This window comes from Leptonotus elevatus, chromosome 1 (genome assembly GCF_054856555.1).
Source record: "Leptonotus elevatus isolate MCC_2025b chromosome 1, RoL_Lele_1.0, whole genome shotgun sequence".
In the NCBI taxonomy this organism is placed as follows: Eukaryota; Metazoa; Chordata; class Actinopteri; order Syngnathiformes; family Syngnathidae; genus Leptonotus; species Leptonotus elevatus.
This window is the reverse complement of record NC_141239.1, coordinates 37,807,737-37,827,631: the sequence shown is the minus strand read 5'-3', so window position 1 is coordinate 37,827,631 and position 19,895 is coordinate 37,807,737. Positions and strand designations below refer to the sequence as shown.

At 39.1% G+C, this 19,895-nt stretch overlaps 4 protein-coding genes across 4 annotated transcripts; 2 read left to right on the top strand and 2 right to left on the bottom strand.

The window, feature by feature from the left end:
• The first annotated feature begins 79 nt into the window (after positions 1–79).
• imp3 (IMP U3 small nucleolar ribonucleoprotein 3) lies at positions 80–5,434 on the top strand. Its single transcript, XM_086097505.1, has 7 exons — positions 80–380; positions 509–616; positions 1,226–1,300; positions 4,509–4,588; positions 4,686–4,737; positions 4,823–4,895; positions 5,004–5,434. The coding sequence occupies exons 1-7, from the start codon at positions 244–246 to the stop codon at positions 5,028–5,030; spliced, it is 552 nt and encodes a 183-aa protein (XP_085953631.1). The 5' UTR covers positions 80–243; the 3' UTR covers positions 5,031–5,434.
• Positions 5,435–5,438: 4 nt separating this feature from the next.
• Positions 5,439–7,967, bottom strand: LOC147181954 (vesicle-trafficking protein SEC22b-like). Its single transcript, XM_086097495.1, has 5 exons — positions 7,736–7,967; positions 6,970–7,079; positions 6,493–6,653; positions 6,272–6,418; positions 5,439–6,074 (listed from the first exon to the last, which is right to left on the bottom strand). Exons 1-5 carry the CDS (start codon positions 7,808–7,810, stop codon positions 5,920–5,922), a joined length of 648 nt encoding a protein of 215 aa, XP_085953621.1. The 5' UTR covers positions 7,811–7,967; the 3' UTR covers positions 5,439–5,919.
• A 1-nt stretch (position 7,968) lies between these two features.
• Positions 7,969–14,795, top strand: LOC147181953 (uncharacterized protein C1orf21 homolog). Its single transcript, XM_086097529.1, has 6 exons — positions 7,969–8,323; positions 9,834–9,975; positions 11,841–11,920; positions 12,187–12,257; positions 12,362–12,425; positions 13,837–14,795. The coding sequence occupies exons 2-6, from the start codon at positions 9,885–9,887 to the stop codon at positions 13,873–13,875; spliced, it is 345 nt and encodes a 114-aa protein (XP_085953655.1). The 5' UTR covers positions 7,969–8,323; positions 9,834–9,884; the 3' UTR covers positions 13,876–14,795.
• tsen15 (TSEN15 tRNA splicing endonuclease subunit) lies at positions 10,031–18,832 on the bottom strand. Its single transcript, XM_086097515.1, has 4 exons — positions 18,547–18,832; positions 18,392–18,473; positions 17,020–17,155; positions 10,031–16,449 (listed from the first exon to the last, which is right to left on the bottom strand). Exons 1-4 carry the CDS (start codon positions 18,592–18,594, stop codon positions 16,254–16,256), a joined length of 462 nt encoding a protein of 153 aa, XP_085953641.1. The 5' UTR covers positions 18,595–18,832; the 3' UTR covers positions 10,031–16,253.
• Positions 18,833–19,895: the final 1,063 nt, after the last annotated feature.

The window sequence follows — 19,895 nt, the reverse complement described above, 5'->3', positions numbered from 1 at the left end:
TTGGGGCCAAAATATGACGTAGGTCATTATTTTAAGAGGGTGGCAATGGGCAAGATTTTCTGTGAAAATTGCTACATAAACATTTCAAATCTCTCCCCATACATTTCCGAGTCTTGTCGAGGGGTGGCACTGTTTATCACCAGGGTTCCGGTTTCCACCAACGAAGAACAACGCGTGCTTCCCGTGTCTCCAACGTGTGAATGAAAATAGTAAGCGCAAGAAAGGATTTGTAAATATTACAAAATGGTCCGTAAATTGAAGTACCATGAGCAGAAGTTACTGAAGAAGGTGGACTTTATTAACTGGGAGGTGGACAACAACATTCACGAGGTCAAAGTGTTGAGGAAATACCGCATCGAGAAGCGGGAGGACTACACTAAGTAAGCAACGTTTGGCTCAGAGCTTGAGCTCATTTTGCTGTGTACTGTATACACATATGAAACAGTGTATATGAAGCAAAAGGGAAATACATGTTTAACGAGGAGTAAAAGTGGTGTTGCTCTCTTAGGTACAACAAGTTGAGCCGTAACATCAGGGACCTGGTACAGAAAATCCGAGACCTGGACGAGAAAGATGGATTTAGAGCTCAGAGCACACATCATCTACTAGAAAAACTGTGAGTGGAGTTTTAAAACTTAGAAATACAGTCCTTGTTGGTTTAATATTATTCCAATGACCAACGTGGATGTCTGGGTAAGCAAATGAAGCGCACCTTCCCAGAACGATGGCATTTTACTTCTGGAGAAGGTGCGCTCGATTTGCTGAACAAATAGTCCAGTACGAGCCACAGCTACTTCCTGGCCACAATATTAATTGCCAAGTCTGCAATTAATTGAGAGTGTACGTATTTGTATTTGGGAGTTTTCAAATAACCATAGAAAAGAGGAAATACTGTAATTTCCCAAATCGTAGGGGTTTTCCCATTTTACATACAGTGTTGAAGTGATACACAAAACTGAAAATGGAAGCAGAAACCTCTTAGTTTATGCAGCATGGATAACAAACTTGCTGGATTTTTTTCTAACAGTTTTCCCCCCCTAAAAAAATGCTTTACATTTGTTTCAGAAGCAATACATAGAACAATAAAGTACTTGTATGAATAATGATCGATGTATTCTATTTCATGCACACATTACACCTAATCCATGTCCACGAAATAAGCATCTAATTGGGTCAATTTGAAACAAGACTATAATGAAACTCATACATTGATCATTTTTCATAGTTACAGCACTGGACTCACCCCCACCAAACAGAATCTGGCCCTCGCAGAGAAAGTCACAGCCTCGTCGTTCTGCAGGTAAAACTCTTACTACTGTATGTTTGTGGCCATATATGGAGCACCAACACAAAATACAGACATTAAAAACAACATTATTTTCTTTAAGCATATTTTTTTGTATTATGATGTCCTTTTCAATGCCAATCTGCAGATTATTTTCCCCCCGCTCTCTTTTTTTGGGTGTCACGTATGGGGAGAAATTTGTCTCAAAAATATTAAAACGTGTTTTTCAGATCTACAAACATTTTCGCGATTTTCACATGTTTTTCAGATCCACAAAGATATCTGCGATTTTTACATTTTGTAATTTTGCGTGCATTTTCCATGACTTTTGCTTGCAAGTTGTCGAAAGTGCATTTGTGGATCGTTGCGCTCGCGCATTTATTTTTGAGACAAACATCACGCTGTTTCGAGATATTCACACACACAAGCGCTCAGATATTCATGTGTCTAAAGCCCGTTCCTCCACCGTCCACGGGGGGGCAGTGTTACGAGCCGTTTCCGGTTCTCGTTTAAAATTGGACATTGAAAAACAGAAATCTGGTCTTTATCTGACCTTTCATTATGTGTTTATTTTGCACAAGTCGGGAAACAAAATGCGACCTTAGTTTGTTTCCCTTGAGCTTGTTTCACTTTCACTCGAAAGACACTCTTCTTCTGCTGTTAAATTTTCTTCTTCTATGCCAATAAAGCAGCCGCGACCAAAGAAGAAGAGTGTCTTTCGAGTGAAGCTAAAACAAACTCGAGGTAAACAAACTAAGGTCGCATTTTGTTTCCCGAAGATTAACACATAATAGAAGATCAGATAACGTCTCGATTTCCGTTTTTCAATTTCCATTTTTTAACAAGAAGCGGCTCGTTGCTCTTTGGCCGCTGCACTGATCTGTATATATTACTGGATAGCCGATAGGCCAAGACTTTTGAAGCCGCAAGGCTGCCGTAACTCCTCCCAAGAACGGCATGATTTATGATGTTTTAAATTTGTTAAACATAAACAAGATGACTTGAGATATTATACAACTTGCCTTAAATATATGCATAAATTACCTCCTTAATTATGTTTACAGGAGGAAACTTGTATATGTTTTTAATTAAAGAATTATAACTGTAATTCAACAAAAGATGCCTCTGCCAAATCTAATATTGGGGTATAATGAACTCGGTTATGTCTTTAACCACTGGTTAAGTAGATTTAACCGACCGTTAACGGCACTGCTATCTTGTTGTTCAAAACTCTGTTAAAGTTAACACACCTAGGGACCGCCGCTAACTTTTTAACAGTGTAGTGAACTCTGTGTTTGTGGCTAATGCTTGCCCAACATTTAGTGGGAGGTGATTCCAAAGAGAGGTTACCAGTAATGTTTCTTGTTTTGATAAATACACAAATTCATTGCCTGACATGTGACAAATATTGTGAGTTTAGAATTGTAATTATTCCTATTATAATTCAGACTGTTTTTTGTGATGTATTGTGATTTGTGAACAGCTAAAAAAGAAAACAACCCAAAGTGAATCGCGCATTTCGATACCGCTGCAGTAGTGACGTCACCGGCAAGCGCGAAGGCGCTTCAATCTATTTATTTATTTATTTATTATTTCTTCAATCTTAAAGTAGCCTGCTTTTATATTATTAGGTTTATTCACGCTTTTACAATTTTAGTCCATAAATTGTGTCATTTCAATGACATCTTTATTCATTTATTTGCAATGATTTACCGTAAAATGTTTTCATATAACTTTATTGAAATATTGTAAACGGACAATTTCCAGCCAATCCTGTAGCGTCACGTCATCTTTAGGGTGCCCCGATACAATCTAACAGCCCGATCACATCTGGTACTGAGACCGTAAACGGCAGGGTTAACTTTAACGGTGGAACGGGCCTTAGACCCATATGAATATCTGAGAGCTTGTGTGTGTCTGTGTGAATATTTCGAAACAGCGTGATGTTTGTCTCAAAAATAAATGCGCGTGCGCTACGATCCACAAACGCACTTTCGACAACTCGCAAGCAAAAGTCATGGAAAATGCACACACAAAATTAAAAAAGACATGTGAAAATTGCGGATATATTTGTGGATCTGAAAATCACAAATTTATTTGTGTGAATATTTTTGAGACAAATCTCTCCCCATAATGAAGCCCATGATGCACCAATACTTTGTCAACTGTACCAGCGCATGTACTGACACTTCATTAGCAAGCATTTACTCTATGGCGCCTTAAAGTGGTCAATAGCAGGTACTACAATCTCGTTTCTACCTACTTTAAAACAAGTGATAGGACCAGAGTGAAACAGTTTTATAAATAGGAATTCACTTTTGTCACTTGTAATGCTTGTAATTAAATAAAGAGAATTAAAACCCCAGTATTTTTCATTCGTTTAAAATAAAAAAGGTAGTCGAACATCGCATTTCACAGCTCTACCTTTATATCTCAAATGACACACAATCGCGAGAAGTGAAGCCACCGGCGGCCCTCTTACGTTGCCACTCGTTATGGCCGCCTAACTTTATTACATTGTTTTCTCTGCGGTGTTTTCACGTTTTATTTTGTTTCGACGGCGAAAATGGCATAAATAAGACTGGGAGAAGCACGACATGCACTTATCAACGGTAAGAACGCGCAGAATGTGCCCAGAAGACATAACTTCCGCTCTCGACAGATTGTTTTTTCCCCGCTGTCTGTTTGGTTAGGTTTGCCCCGCCTCAGAAATGTGCTTTGTGGCGACTGTGTCGGCCAGTGGCTCTCAACCCCGGTCCTCAGCCAACACAGATGAGGATCATTATCAGGTTGATGAACTGATCGTTTGAATCACCTGTGTTGGCTGAGGGAGACATAGAAAACAGGCTGGATATGGGTACCTGAGGACCGGTGTAGGCTATACAGTTTAAGGAGACAATTGAATTGTGGTGTAGTTAGTCACTTTTTTTTTTACTCGTGACTGCCACCTCTGGCGTAAAGCATAACTGCAACCTCTGTCAAGCGAGTAGTTCCTAAAGAATACATTTTACTTGAAATTTAAATACAACCGAAATGTGAGTGCACATTTATCTGTATGTCCTTTCATTATGTTAATGATTTCATTCCTTCTAATAAGTTTTATGGTATTACATATTTCATATACTGTTTGCATTTTAACTCGGTAATCCTTTCATATCAACTCCTTTTTTTCTCTTGTAACTTGATTCCATCATGTGTCCTTCTAATAATTGTTGTCACACAGGAGGCGGCTTCCCTGCATCATGCAGACCCTTCGCATGGCCCAGAACCTGAAAACGGCCATCACCTTCATTGAGCAAGGACGTATCCTTTCACTACGATTGTCTGCACATTTGTACTGGATGGTTCTGAATGCGCCTCAGGTGAAAATGTGTTCCGGCGGACCTTGACTTGCTCACAGATGTGCGTGTGGGCCCAGAAGTTGTCACAGATCCAGCGTTTCTCATCACAAGGTCTGGAAAGTTATCTTCATTGAAAGGTTTCAAAATGAGATGCTGCAGACTTTGGAATGTAGGGAATAATTTTGCATCTTTGCAGAAATATGGAAGATTTTGTTACCTGGGTGGATTCCTCAAAGATCAAACAGCATGTCATGAATTACAATGATGAGGTGAGCGTTGCTGTTAGATTTTCTGACTCGCCAAGTACTACTTCATATTTAAAATAAGATCACAGAAGGCTTTTTATGGAGTTTAATTGGCCGCCGCTTCTCTTGCAGAGAGACGACTTTGACATGTTGGCGTGAGTCCCCCTGGTCATGTTCACCCCGCAACAAGCAGGGCTAGAACTGGAGATGCTGAACTCTGCCATCGAGGAGAAAATGACCCGCTGGTGCAAACTATTTGCTACCCACAAACTATGGAGACAAGCAAAGTCTCACCACTTTTAAATTGCTATGTGGTTCCTGATATAGTCAAACATTGTGCATCTGGTGTGCCATTTAGTTATTTTAGATGTAATAAAACATAACTGAGATGTTTTTTGTTTAGTTTGACCAAGAGGAATATTGTGTATACTTTCAAGACACAGTGATGTGATAATCACTTTTGTAAAAGCAGGATTTTTGGGTATGTAGTCGCAAAAATGTCTGACAATCTGGTTTGTATGGGCTGTGTATATACTGATGAATAAATGTTTATAAGAAGAAAAAAAATACATTTGGATATATTTTCTTTTAATCCTTTAAGACTTACAACATTGAACAATAAACTTTTTGTAGTCACAGTTTTGAAGGCTTAACTTAAAGATGTTTATCCCACAAGGTGAAACTTGGACATCACCCTAAAACAAACATGTAAACAGGACTCGTCACCACAGTTCAACTTCTTGAACACACCGCAGAGAGCCTGCAGCTTCCACAGCAAGACTTCCCCAAACTTGCTCTACACTCATTGTCCATAACATGGCCACTGTTCAAACATTTACCTTCATCATATTTGGCCGCTGTTTGAGCATTTACTCAAAACCCATCACTTAGTGCATTGACTTCAAGATGAACATCAAGGATTTTGAATACATGCTCAAATCCCTTTCCATATTCTAACCAATTAATTCTCGCTCCCCTGCAAAGGCACAGTGATAATCAATTTAAATGCGCTGCTCACGGAGAAATCCCTAAGATTGTCAAAATTCCATCAGAGCCACCAGAAGCGAACGTAGACGACGAGCGTGAGGAAGAAGACGGAAACGGCAGCCACTTTTGCGTATGTGGAGCGGGTGTTGAGGTACTTGGCGTCGCTGCGGTACTTCTTCGACAAGGTGGATAGATTGCTGGCTTTTGTGTCTAGGGCTGGTCGAAAAACACACAAATGTCTACAGTACAAGTTTGCTTCGAACGTTCACTCAATTAGGGGTACAAATATAACAACTTGCCGCCATTTTGTGCTATCTTTATTCAAATTAGACAGGACAACTTAAAATAATCTTTCATGTGCTTAGTTTTTTTGCAACCTGGCCAGTAAATACTTATGTAAAATAATAACTTACCGGAAAGCGCTTCTCCGCGTTGCAGAACTTCTTCAATGTTGGCCACCATAATTCTTTGAACATCTTGCAGCTCTGTGTTGATACTACCCAAGTTCCTCCTGGCCCTGCTGTCAATGTAGGACTTTTTGGTTTTCTGGATGTAGGTGTCTAGAAAGAAAAAAAATATATATATATTTTTAAATATAGAAAGAGCCGAGGAGACATTGTTATGTGAACCTTACCAAACTCAATGAAGGAGTACGGCCTCGTCACTGTGGCTACCTTCCTTCCATACTGGTCAGAAAACTCACTCTGAAGGTCATCGAGGTAGGCAAAGACAATCTTCTTGGGGAAAGATGGCTCGCAAAGGGACAGGTAGCAAACACCATCTGCTATTAAATAACTGAAAATAAGACCACATTTGTAAGGCAATCAACTGGACATCAGTGTGAACAAGGATTTAATTTTACGAATAGTTTTCCTCACAAAATTAAATACAGTGAACCCATTATATTGTGCTTTGTTAGATGAAATTAAACGGTTTAGTTTAGCATATTGGTGTTTAAGTATACAATGATTATTTATATATTCTTTTTGTCAGTTTCAAACTTAATTGGGAGCGAGAGTGACAAACAGCTTGACACAATTTTAATGCATTTAAATGTGCGTTGGGTAAAACTGATACATATTTATTTAACTCGCTTTCTGTCTTGACTTACTGAAAACTCATGTCCTTCGCTTCCAAGGTGCAACGGTCTGGACTTTGAGCATTGAGTTTGCGGCACAGCTGCTTGGCTTGACTCTGATACTGCTGGAGGTCTCTTCCTGACTGGCAGTAACAACATTGAGAAAGTCAAATTAAGTTAACCTGTTTTACAGTTTAGTGCAGTTAAGTTCATTTTGAAAGTTCAACTCAAAGCTTAATATCCTGAACTTGTTGAGTAGTGTATAGAGTATTTGGCCATGTGTGACCGACAAGATGAAATCCAAATAATTGACAGTTTCATGTTGTTGTTGTTTTATTTATTAAAAGTTTACCACATCACATTAAAAAGCCCGTGAGGTTTATTTTATGAAACAGATAGCCGTTTGGTCCCATATGGTTGGCAACAAATACTTTTCTCTCATGAATGCTCTTCCACGAGATGGCACAAGGAACAATTTAACTGCGTATCCACCTTTTGCCATTCATACAACATAATTATACATTTCAACTTTGTGTTTATTTAAACAGGCCAATTATGTGTGAATAAATTGTATTTTCAGTTTTGTGGTGTCATATTTTTTACAGGTAAAATGTCACGGAGTATTCTGATTTTATTCAAAAAGAACAATCCAAATTTACACGCCGAATTTTCAAATACAGCACAAAAACTCGAGGTATCGTTTTATCATCGTTATATTATTGGGGATTAGCAAGCGAGCGTCAAGTATTTGAAAACATTCAGAAGACTTTGGTGAATCGAGCTAGCTTTCCATTCAAACCTGGTCATTTTCTTGCATGGAAGCGGCGAGCGGCAATCCGTCCGCCACACGAGCGATCATTGTCAGTAAAATCATTCTGCTGGAGCGCTAAACAAATCACACGTGTAAACTTTCACAGCTTTGAGATGCCAAACTTCACAAGTGTTTCTTTTTTTTTTCTCCCTGTCAAGTTACCGATACGGAAGAAATGAGTTGGACGGAAGTGAGCTGTGCGCCGGTGAAATACGTCCGTATCGCAACTAAAGCCACTGCAACTCGGCAGTGGATTTCCCCCTGTCGAGTCGAGGAGACCGTCTCGCACAGTTGATTTGAAAACACCGATTTTTTTTTTTTTTTGTATGTCCTAGAGTTGTTTAATTTCATGTTTCTCATGGTGCGGCTTGGATGTGTGTTTATATTGAGTTGAAGGTACAATCAAAACGGCAGCATCCAGCGTCCGGCCAGACAGCTGGCAGACGGACTGACTGCATCTCGACTTCGGATGCTGCCTCCAACCAAGAGGCGCAGATGCGGTCTGTCTGGCTCCAAAAAACCCTCTCTGATCTGAAACTTCAGGACTGATCCCTTAACTATGGATACCCCTGAGAGGTAAATTTGCCCCCATCTTATTTGTCGGCAGTTGAAAATCTTCGCGTCAGTGGTGATGTGAGATGGCTGTTTTTTTCCCCATATCCCCCCCCGCCTCTCATTACTTATATGTGTCACATTTCCCATACGCCTCGCCTGGCTCGCGTTGACAGTTTTAAAACTGAATCAAAACCTTCATATCTTACAAATCTTGATTGACTGATTATGGGCTGCAGTCAACCCGAAGGTAAAAAAACAAAAAAGGTTGTGTTGTTGTGTGTCTGGATCAGATAACCGCATCTGGACTTTCAGCTGGTTCATCAAGAGGGATCAATCCCTGGCCCACAGTCTGATGCAGCTCACTTTTATAGATCAGGTCTGTGGTGGATGGAGCAGCCGCCAGTTTAATCCTTGAGAGTGTAACCCCACCCCCACCCCTCGATGCACTAATCAATGACCCCACTGAAAGGCCTGGGGAGAGAAGGAGGGAAAAAAAAGGATCCATTGTTGCGGTGCAGCTGGCACCACCGTGCACCCTTTTTGGCAACATCGGCGCTGGTGTGCGTGGACCGAGCCCGGCTAGTCATTGTCACACCAAGAAGGGCTGGGAATGAGATGCGCTTTAAACCGAGGGCGGTGCTGCTGCTTCATGACTAATTGATGATGATAAATGAGCGCTTTCAAGCTGCTAGCACGGGGAGCAAAAGTTCTTTAAAAAAATTAGCATCTTCAAAAGGTTATCGAGGTTAAATTATCTTGTGTTTTATGTCTGCTTTAGAATTGTACTTAAATGGCACTGTTTCTACATATATGACTCAAGTAAACGTAAGAAGTACAATTTATCCCAAGTAAGTTAAATGGAATGGAGTAAACGTAGCAAGTTAGTAATAATTTAATATCATTTGAAAACAAAATAGTAATAATGACAATGTTAAAAACAAATGAGGCACTGCTAATGTAAACTAAATTTACTTGCGTTGAATCATTCTGCTTTATAGGTTTAGAAGTCAAGTCAAACCTTTTCTTTACACAATTTATAATATTATGTTCTATGCGCCCCCAGTAGGCTAAACACAGCATTCTGATTAATAACGCGTTTGTTAATTAAGCAGCAAAACCCACCCGTTTGTATCCATCTCAGGGGGCGGCCATTTTGCTACTTGCTGTCGACAGAAAATGGCATCACAGTCGCTCTGGTGTCAGGTAAACAACCAATCACGGCCCAGCTTGCGAACATCACATGACCAAACTCAGAAAACAGGTGAGCCGCACTGTGATGTCATTTTCAGTCGGCAACAAGTTGCAAAATGGCCGCTCTATGATATGGATAAAAATGGGTGGATTTTTCTGCTTAATTCATATTCCACAAACACAATATCAACCATAATGCCGTGATTAGACTATAGGGGGCACATAGAACATAATATTGCAAAGAATATGTTTTACTTGACTTTCCCAATAGTCTTTTTTTTTCTTTTTCTTTTTTTTTACTTATGTATCTGCATTTCTACGCTCTCTCGCTTCCCTCCAGACTTGACCGCGATGTCCGGGGGTGAGGAGGGGCGAGGCTGAGGAGGAGGAGATGGGCTGCACCTCCACCAAGCAGGTGTCCGCAGTGCCCAACAGTGAAGAGGACCAGAGCAAAGCCCACAGCAATGGAGACCTCTTCTCTGGTCAGTTGACTGCGCACACAAGACGGCCACAATGGACACAACATACAACAACAGAATAGCGCTCGGTCTTGATTGACACCTTCAGAGAGCGATCAATTAAAAACAAATATTTTATTCATGGCTGCTAAATCCTATATGATGCCACCGGCTTGACGGTTTACAGTGGTTTTAGAAAGTCAAGGTTTCAATAAATACTAGAGTTGAGTAAACGAGCTGCCTCTTTGGAGTTAATTGCCTCCAATTAACCCCCCCCCCCTCCTCTGGAGCAAAGAGGGGAAGGGAAGGATGAGTTACGTATAGAGGAGACAAACAAGACACTGCAAACACGGATACCTTTTTTCTCTGTTAACGTGCGTTGTCCATTAAAAAAAATGGTGCCAGGCGGCCAGTGATTACTAGTTAACCCCAAGCCCAAAAATAGCTCACTGGTGATGGGACACTGTGACTTACTAAGAATAATTCAAACAGAAGAAGAATGTTATTATTATACTAGACTAAGTGCAATTTCGCCAGAAATTGTGTGGGAATGCTGAAAAGCTGAATGCTATTAGCTGAAAGCTAAGATTTGAATGCATGTGTTTATGAAGTAAATTGAAAGCTTGAATTGCAATCTGTTTAAGGTGGGATTTAATCATTTCAGAGAAATTATAATCAATTTCCTGTTATGATAGTCAGCTGGTATCGAATCATGGAACGTACTAAAATGTGGTCCAAGCGAGATTTGAACCCAGGTTCTCCGTGGTGTGAGGCAATTGCTCTAAGAACTGAGTTATGTGAATTGTTGTAGCTAATGGCGTATTTATTAGGGGTGGGAATCTTTGAATGTCTCACGATTCGATGCCGATTTTTGGGTCTGCGATTCAATTCAAAATCGATTTTCGATTAAGAAGGATTTTTTATTCAAAGGATTTGATTGATAATGATTTTTGCTTCAATCTACAGATGTGCAAGGAATCGTAATGATCTACTCCAGTCTGACTCGCTAATGCTAATTAGCGCGCTACTCGCGGCACTTTTATCACTCAAAAGAACGGCTCCACACTCCAAAAAAACAACTTCTATTGGAATAACTTGATCGTGACTTTTTCCTTCTACTCTCTAATGTGGCTACAACTTAATTTTGGGACATTTAAAATCGATTCTGAATCGTACTATATGAGAATCGATTTTTGGGCACACCCCTAGTATTTATATTTTAAAGTTTTGTACAAAGCAATGGCCATGGATATATTTGCAATCTACAGTCAAAGATTGGATTTGAACCTGTGACCTCATGGTTACTGAACAATGCACTTTACCTTTAACTGCGCCACTGAGCAGTATGCGAGAGATGGAAATGATGATCAGTTGCATGCATGGAAGCGGGCGTGGAAAGTGAAAAGTTCAATGTCTATCCAATTGAAAATGAACGGGGAAAAGTTGATATTTAACGTTAAATTGTGCGAATACTGTAAGTAATGTGGAATCAGACGATATATACCCTGGGAGGCAACATTGTAATTTGCAGTGCACTGAATCCTCAAAAGATGATTTATTTTTCCTACGAAAGTTTAGATGTTTGCCGGTAATGAGTATTTTCGTCCCTGGCTCTCTGAAAGCGTGGGAGGCCGTGAGAGAAAACGCGGCGAGAGGAGAATCAGGCTGACACCTCGTGTGTTTGCCGCTCGCCAAGCATTGTGAAGAGAGGATTTGGGCCGCAGCGTGAGAAATCAAGTACATAATTACTTAGCCGAGAATTGAAGTGCGAGAACTGCATGTGAACCGAGAGGAGAGGGAGGATTTGAGCCGCCGGGCGTCGCTGCCGTGGATTAATACGAGGAGATGCGCTCCTCTCTGCCTCTTTTGTCTCTCTTGTTCGCTCATAGATGAGTACAAGATGAAAGGAGTGGAAAAAGTCAAGTACATCAGTGGAGAAGAGGCAGGAGTGGATGGCCAGGATAGCACGGTTTGTTACATTTGTTATTATTATTTTTGCATACTGTATGCTAGAATGTATACATTTCTTTTCTAATGAATGAATGAAAATAGGTTTACTCAAATGTATCGAATCAACTTTTCACTCATTGTAAAAAAAAAACCCATCCGATTTCAATCTTGTGACAACATCATACTGCATGGCTCCCGCAGTGTAAGACACAAGAGGTTTTTTTGAAAATATAGGATATTGATTGCTGTCCGCTGTCTTTTTATTTTTATTTTTATATCCTGAAGGAAAAAAGTGCTTTACTCAGAAAAAGTCAACAGATGGATGAGACCGGATCGAATGAAGATGGAAAGATACTGTAAGAGTCACTGGCCAATCATGTCGCATTTCCATGTCAACATCACATTTGCGTTTTACGGTCATGTTACCGTGCACACCCCTTAACGTGTTTCGTCCTCACAGGAGCATTCATTCCTCAGAGAGCCAGCAAGAATTCTTCCGGATGCTTGATGAGAAAATTGACAAGGTATTATGAAAGCACACGTGCCACATTTTAGCTTTATATCTTTGTATAATTACTAAATAACGTCACTGATTAATCCCGATATATCGGCATATCTGTGGCAAGTGACGACACAACAACCATCAAATCTTGAAAACTTGATTTATTGTAGTGGTGTTATCAGTGGTGCCTTGACCACACTCGTAATGGAAATCACAAGCCATCCCTCCTCATTAAAATTAATGGAAATGGCGCTGATCCACTCTCTATATATGTGTATATATATATATATATATATATATATGCTTGTATCTGTATACATGTGTTGAGTTTGCTGCCACCGGACAGCACTCGTATCTTAAGTTAGTAAAAATGTGTAAATCAAGTCACTTCTATCTCAAGGTACCACTTTCTGTACTGCTGGTCATTTTTAACTCATTCAACTGCCATCAATTCATAAAGAAAATAATATATAATTTAAATTACGGGCGACAGGCGATTAAATCGTTTTAATTGTAATTAATCGCATGATTTCAATAGTTAACAAATGTTATATCTGTTCTAAATGTACAATAAAATTCTTGGTTTTCATACTAAATAACTAATAGAAATAGTTTTAAAAAAAAATTATGTTTATAGCCGTCAATGGCAGTGAATGAATAAAAAAAGAAAAGAAAAAGAAAACATTAATACAAATTTGGGACGTCAGGCGATTAAAATTTGTAATCATAATTAATCGCATGACTTTACTGGTTAACTCACAATTAATCACACATTTTATATCTGTTCTAAATGTATAATAAAAAAATCTAGGTTTTCATACTCTTGTTAACAAAAAATGTTATTAATTTTTTTAAACTAATAGAAATAGTTTAAATGAATTTTTGACGTCTATAGCTGTCAATGGCAGTGATTAAGGAGTCTTATTAGCTTCTTTTTGTTGTTGATTTTTTAAATTTGAGAATGTGTTTCTGCTTTGTGTGCGTGTTTTATTTTAATTGCATTCACCTTTAATTTTGTGTGGTTCAAGAATATGGCTCTGCCTAACAAGGTTAAAATGGAAGTCAAAAATATTATTTTTAAAATGTGTTCTATAATATGTGCCCCATGTGTTTTGAAACGGTATTCTGATTAACATTGCATTTGTGAATCAAGCATATTCATCCACATATTTTCATATGGCGAAGCCATTTTGAGATTCCACTGCCCTCTGCCGTTGACTGGAATTTAAGTCAAAGTTAGGCGATGAAAACGGGTGACTTGTTCTGCTTCATTCTCATTCCACCGATGCAATATTAATCTGATCAAAATTCATACTGTGTTTAGACTCGTGGGTGCGCATAGAACATGTTTGACTTCCACTTTAAAATGTTAAAAAAAAAAAACAGTATAATTTAGACTCTATGATTTTGCTGATGTTTTATACTGCGTCCAGGGCAAGGATTACTGCTCAGAGGAGGAAGACATGACATAGCACGAGGGGCCAGCATCCATCAGCCATCAGATGGAGAGGACGTCAACATTGCAGCGGGCGGAATGACAACCTGCTCAATACGAAGCTCCTTCTTGTCGAATCCGGCCACCAAAAATTAAAGACGGTTCGCGAGTTGATTGTGAAGACTTGGGTTCAGTTGACTTTATTGAAAAGCCATCACGGGATGTCAGGGATTTCGGGATCACGAGGAACTCTGCTCTGCTTGAATTTCTCCTGAAAGTCGCCGGTACACGCGGCTGGATGTGAAAATGGGGCTTCATGCATGAAGGTTTCTGGTTTTTCACTTGCATATATTTATGGAGAAAAACAGACGCGTATATTATACCATCTCGTAATTGGATGGCAGGGGTAGACGTAAAAGTAAAAACATGTATTCAGCAATTACAATTCCTTTGCCTTGAGTTGTGTTTTCATATTTTTTTTGCTTTTTCAGTGAAGTTTCAAATCAGCTTCCATGCGGCTTACGAGACTGTAAGCCATGTGATTTAAAAACAAAGAAACAATTGAATTAGGAGTGCGTACAGATGTTTCATGCATGAGGCCCAGTGTCTCCATCTCTCTCCCTGAAAAGTCATCAGGTTGGCTTCTGCATTCCAGAGAACAACACAAATGTCTTTTCTACAAATCACTAAATGTCTGCCTGTGTGTCTTCCCACGTTTCTTTCTTTCTCATATATTTATGTGAAACAAGGCTCAGGGTCGCTTCCTGTCATCACCGCACATGAAAACACTCACACGCACTCACACTCCGTACTGACCCGCTTCAAAATGGCGTCCGGACGAACCCCGCTTGGGTGAAGTCACGTATTAATCAGAGTCTGTATTTCACTCACCAGTGTTACTGTGTAAGTCCATGTTGGTCTTTTGTTTTTCTAGGAAAAAATTAAAAGTATTTTTTTTTTTAAACTGAACTCCACTGCTGTTGACTCAAATGTGTTAACTTAAGCTGGCATCAAAAGTAAAAGTTCAACCAGCAAGAACTCATTTCAACATTTTTGGTACATTACGAAAGAATGCAGTTTGAGCATTTATTCCATAATAGCCTTGATATCCAGCTTAAGGTCCATGTACTAGTATGCTATTTGACCTTACTAGCAATAGTAGAACGGCCATGCACTAGTAACACCCTCTCCACTGCTAGTGCCACAAGTGTATGGCATTTGTGCACACCAATAGGACAACTACATGTTCCTATTGGGAAAATAATGCACTAGTCTGCATGCTACTAGTACTACTTGTGAAGCACTAGATGTTTACTGTATAATGACACTAGTAGTACTAATAGCATGCACTGGTGCGACAACTACAGTGCATGTTTCTCGTGAGGCAAAACTGCACTAGTTGACAACTGCATGCTACTAGTACTGGTGACATGATAATATTGTACTGGTAAACATCTAGTGCTTTATTAGGAGTACAAGCAGTGCACATTACTACTAGTGCACAGTTGTGCCTTACGAGTAAAATTTTGTTGTCCTACTAGTATGCCAAAATTGTTCTATTCATGTGCAGAAATTTCATATTTAACTACTAGTTGCACACTAGTAGCGTGTATATAATAGTAGCGTATAGCTAAGCCTTTTAAGTCTTACTATGCTACTCTTGACACTTGGTCTGACTACTAGCACGACTTTATTCAATATCCTTAAGATCTATCTTAAGGTCGTAATAGTCACTAGTAGTGGGAAAAAAACAGTAGTATGTTGAATTCAAAAATGGCTCAAAAATGTTATTTACTGTACTGGATGAGTGCACTAGTACATCGACCTTCGGATGGATATGATATCAAATAAACGCGCAAACGGCTTTGCATAAAACTGTTGAGCATTTATAAAACATTCACAGCCATCCTAAGGTCGTACAAGGAGGTGGCACTAGTAGCGGGAAATAAACATTACTAGTAAGACACAGTCATTCTACTAGTGTACTAAATTGTCTTGGTATTAGGGGAAAGGTTGTGCGTACTTAAACATACATGGGGCTTAAGATCGATATCAAGGATAATGAGTAAATGTTCAAAAGGCTTTGAATACCTGTCTTTGGAGAGCCCAGCCAGAGCCCAGACCTAAATCCAAATCAAAGTCTATGCAGGTCAGGAAGAAGCATTTTAGGGAACTTTTGCAAGAAAGATTGGGCCAATATTTCCATTTCCAGTCAAGATATTCCTACCCGAGACCGATAGCCACACGTCGTCTAATCAGAATCTTTGTCTCGAGAGACCATTTACATACCATAGAAACATAAACAAGCATTTTTGGATGATAGGAACTCTGATCAAGTGAACCTTACCGTCACCAGCTAGCTGAGCGGCAACCTGAGGCACGGCCGGAAAAATAAGCGTCCAAACAGATGCGCCATCATTTGTGCTTGCCACCCGATGTGGACTGCTGCTGCCGTCTTTTCCTGTGCTGCCGGCGTCCCACGTCCTGGAAGGGACCGGCCGGTGGCTCGGGGGTCACTAAGCCATCAGTCAGCCTTTGGTAGACCAGCGTGGAGTCCGAGGCCACGGCACACAGCAGCATAGGAAAACCTCGATCCAAAACGTGTCGTATGCTGTTAAGGGAGAAAACACAATACATTTTTCATTCAAATTAACAAGTCCAATACAAATCGTACCAAAACAAATATTTGAAAGCAAACCATTCTAAAACAATAAATGCTTATGTATTGTACTTAAAAGTTAAATACAACTGGACTGTTCTTTAAAAAATGTACTGTACTGGATTTTTTTTTTTTTAAGCCACTATAACATGCACAGTTTGAACATTTAATTTCCTGATTGTTTGCATACCACTAGAGGGCGCCAACATATCAACAGACTTTGATAGTCACTGTTCTAAATGTACTCAACAATGTCCAAGACAGGTCAAAAATGTTATTTACTTTACAATAATATGTTATATGCACCCCCGCTAGTTTAAACACAGCACTCTGATTAATATTGCATTTGTGGAATATGAATTAAGCAGCCAAATCTACCCGGAGCGGCCCATTTTGTCACTTGCTGTCGACAGAATATGACATCACATTGCCGAAGGGCTCGGGTAACGACCAATGTACATGGACTGGATTGCTGATTTACACATGGACATATTCAAAATGATTCCGATTTCTCTCTCTCACATGTTGTGGCTCAGAGAGCGATGCACAGGCAGCGGGAGGACTGACAGCGTGGTCGATCCTTCCTTCTCTTTCGCCTCCAACAAAACCAGCTTGAGTTCATCGCTTTTAACGCAGGACACCTCTTTCCAGTAACGCACTGCAAACAGCAAGGCCGGGTTACGTTGAATTATATGGCACCATTCATATGCATGGCAAAACTAGGGTGCTTTTTGGAGGAAAATTAATGAATAAAAGATTAAATAAAGATGAAATCTCAATGACATTGAGTAATCTGAGGTCCATGTACTACTAATATGCTCTTTGTCCACTAGTAGGACAACTTTATTGCTTGGAATGTAAAACTGCAAAACAACATCTTAACTAGTAGTACGTTTACCATAAAGTATCTCCGCACGGCTGACATGACACCTCAGGCTGGTGAAGTGGTATCAGTGTCGTAGTATCAGTGCATTCTCAGAAGTACAAGTACATAAAGTAGCAACACAGATATTGGTATCAGTAAATCCCAAACAGAAATGTTAGGCAGTAGTGGAAAAACACATTACTAGTAAGGCAAAGCTGCTCTACTAACGTGGTGTGCCTTAGTTGTTCTACTAGTGCACTTCATTGTCTTATTGGTTAGGATAAAGTAGGGCTGGGCGATATGGCCCGAAAATAAAATCTCGATTTTTACAGACATTCAGGACTATTACGATTTTAATTGATTTTATTCTAATAAACCCAACAATCATATATTCAAAAATAATTCCTGTGCAAAATGTTCAGACAACAATAATGTATACTGATTCTAAATTAGTTTTAACATAAACTTAACATTTATAGTTATTTCTTAAATGCCACAATTAAGTAGTTGGTAGCTAATGTAAACCACCCATCCAGCATTCTGCCACAAAATTACAACTTAGAAAAACATCTGAATGTAACAGAACATAAGAACAACAGCTTTTAATAATCCAAAAGACAAAATTCAATTTCACCATTTAGCAAATTTTCAACAATTCGATTTTTAAAATGACGATTTATCGAATTAATTCGATTTATTGCCCAGCCCTCGGATAAAGAGTGTACTAGTACTTTCACTCGATGCTGAATATCAAGAAAATTGCTTCGTGGCTTTCCTTAAATCCGTTCAAGCATTTATTCAATTTCAAGTATGAACATTTTGTTATTGACATTAGTAGTACTAGTAGCATGCAGATGACAACTAGTTGTAGTTTTAAATCACTTGCCACGTAGTTGTCCTACAGATCGTACAAAGTGCAGAAATGTCATACAGTATTGGAGATGGTATAGTAAGCAGTTGTTCTACTAGTGAAGATAACGATTTATGCTCAAACGGCTTTCATGTTTTCAGCCGACTTGACAAACGTACCCTCAGTGAGATCCATGTAAACAAGGAAAGCAGCATGGACTTGTTCGCTGTCGTCCACCTCGAGGTTCTTCATCTTGACATACTGGAAGAAATACACGCGTACGGTGTATTTTTGCAGCACGTTTACTTACTCGTGTCATATTCAACACACTCACCGCTGGGTGCAGTAACATCCAGTTTTGAGATTTTCCCGACATGTCCATGACTGTACTGAACTGTACAAGCGACCGCAGTACACGCCGCTGGTGGTTGGCTGGTGGTGTGATGTTTCTAATCCTCGCGTGTTATCGTTGAGGTTTCGCCGTATTATTTTTCGACTGTCTTCCTCATTCGAGCATCTTGGTGTAAACGTGGATAAATCACACAGAATAGTGGAAATGTTTCACTGTCGTGTGCCGGGATACGAGTTAGGCAATTTCGAACGCATCCGCTCACTCGGTGAGTGTGTGTAACACTTAAATATGTTCGTCGTGCTACACGAAACAAGTTCCTACTAAATTGTATTAGTTATTCACTATGAATAATTGACACATTCTTCTAATGAGAAAAATTAATATAAAATGAATATATTTTAACTAACCAATCTAAGGGGAAATGGATGAATTAATGCAACAAGTAAAATTGTTTTTTCTTCTTCTGTATTTTAATCAATAATAATTCATGTCATGCTCATTAACCAATTGGTTCACAAAAATATGTTAAATGTAAAATTGTTCAACATGAATAAATACAGTATTTTAGTTAATGAGATAAAGTAATTAAAAAATATATTTAATAAATATATATATATATTTTTTTTTTTAACCAAACTAAATTTAAGGGAAATTGATGGATTAATGCAACATGTAAAATAAAAAAGAAGAGAAAAAAATAAAAGTTTTGTGTATTTCAGGGTTCCCCAATTCCGGTCCTCCAGGGTCCTGCAGGTTTGAGATGTTTCCGCCCACCAACACACCTGATACTAAATATCAGGATTGTTTTCAGGCATGCTGATGAGCTGATTATATGAATCAGGTGTGCTAGTGGGCGGAAACATCTAAAACCTGCAGGAATCTGATCCTCGAGGACCGGAATTGGGGAACCCTGTTGTATTTTAATAAAATAATAATCTATGCTCATTAACCAATTCAGTTCACAAAAAAACATGTTCATTGTAAATGTAAAACTATACAACATCAGTAGATATGCTATTTGATTAGACAAATTAATAATAATAATAAAAAAAGAAAAGAAAAAGAATACAGGTATATACATTTTACGTAAATACTCTGTAGGCCAGAAAGAATGGAGTGGGCCGCATATGAACCACGAGTCCTGGTTTGCTAACCCTTTTATAAGATTTTAAATCTTACATATGTCAAGAAGATTATATACTTATATATACTAATAAGATATTATACATTTGAACAACAGTTTAATCAATTCAGTGTAACAGGGCTTTACATGCATTACAGAGGTAGGAACGGTCAGTGAAAAACAAAGCCTTCGCTGTCAGCAAATACTT

Excerpts from the sequence above, each read along its gene's own strand:
- imp3 (XM_086097505.1), top strand. The coding sequence starts at position 244 with ATGGTCCGTAAATTGAAGTACCATGAGCAGAAGTTACTGAAGAAGGTG. Across the intron at positions 617-1,225 it reads CATCATCTACTAGAAAAACT|TTACAGCACTGGACTCACCC; the intron begins GTGAGTGGAGTT and ends CATTTTTCATAG. Across the intron at positions 1,301-4,508 it reads ACAGCCTCGTCGTTCTGCAG|GAGGCGGCTTCCCTGCATCA; the intron begins GTAAAACTCTTA and ends GTTGTCACACAG.
- LOC147181954 (XM_086097495.1), bottom strand. The coding sequence starts at position 7,810 with ATGATTTTACTGACAATGATCGCTCGTGTGGCGGACGGATTGCCGCTC. Across the intron at positions 7,080-7,735 it reads CCATGCAAGAAAATGACCAG|TCAGGAAGAGACCTCCAGCA; the intron begins GTTTGAATGGAA and ends TGTTACTGCCAG. Across the intron at positions 6,419-6,492 it reads GTACTCCTTCATTGAGTTTG|ACACCTACATCCAGAAAACC; the intron begins GTAAGGTTCACA and ends TTTTCTTTCTAG.
- LOC147181953 (XM_086097529.1), top strand. The coding sequence starts at position 9,885 with ATGGGCTGCACCTCCACCAAGCAGGTGTCCGCAGTGCCCAACAGTGAA. Across the intron at positions 9,976-11,840 it reads CAATGGAGACCTCTTCTCTG|ATGAGTACAAGATGAAAGGA; the intron begins GTCAGTTGACTG and ends GTTCGCTCATAG. Across the intron at positions 12,258-12,361 it reads AATGAAGATGGAAAGATACT|GAGCATTCATTCCTCAGAGA; the intron begins GTAAGAGTCACT and ends TCGTCCTCACAG.
- tsen15 (XM_086097515.1), bottom strand. The coding sequence starts at position 18,594 with ATGGACATGTCGGGAAAATCTCAAAACTGGATGTTACTGCACCCAGCG. Across the intron at positions 18,474-18,546 it reads GGATGTTACTGCACCCAGCG|TATGTCAAGATGAAGAACCT; the intron begins GTGAGTGTGTTG and ends TATTTCTTCCAG. Across the intron at positions 16,450-17,019 it reads CGCTCTCTGAGCCACAACAT|CATACGACACGTTTTGGATC; the intron begins GTGAGAGAGAGA and ends CTCCCTTAACAG.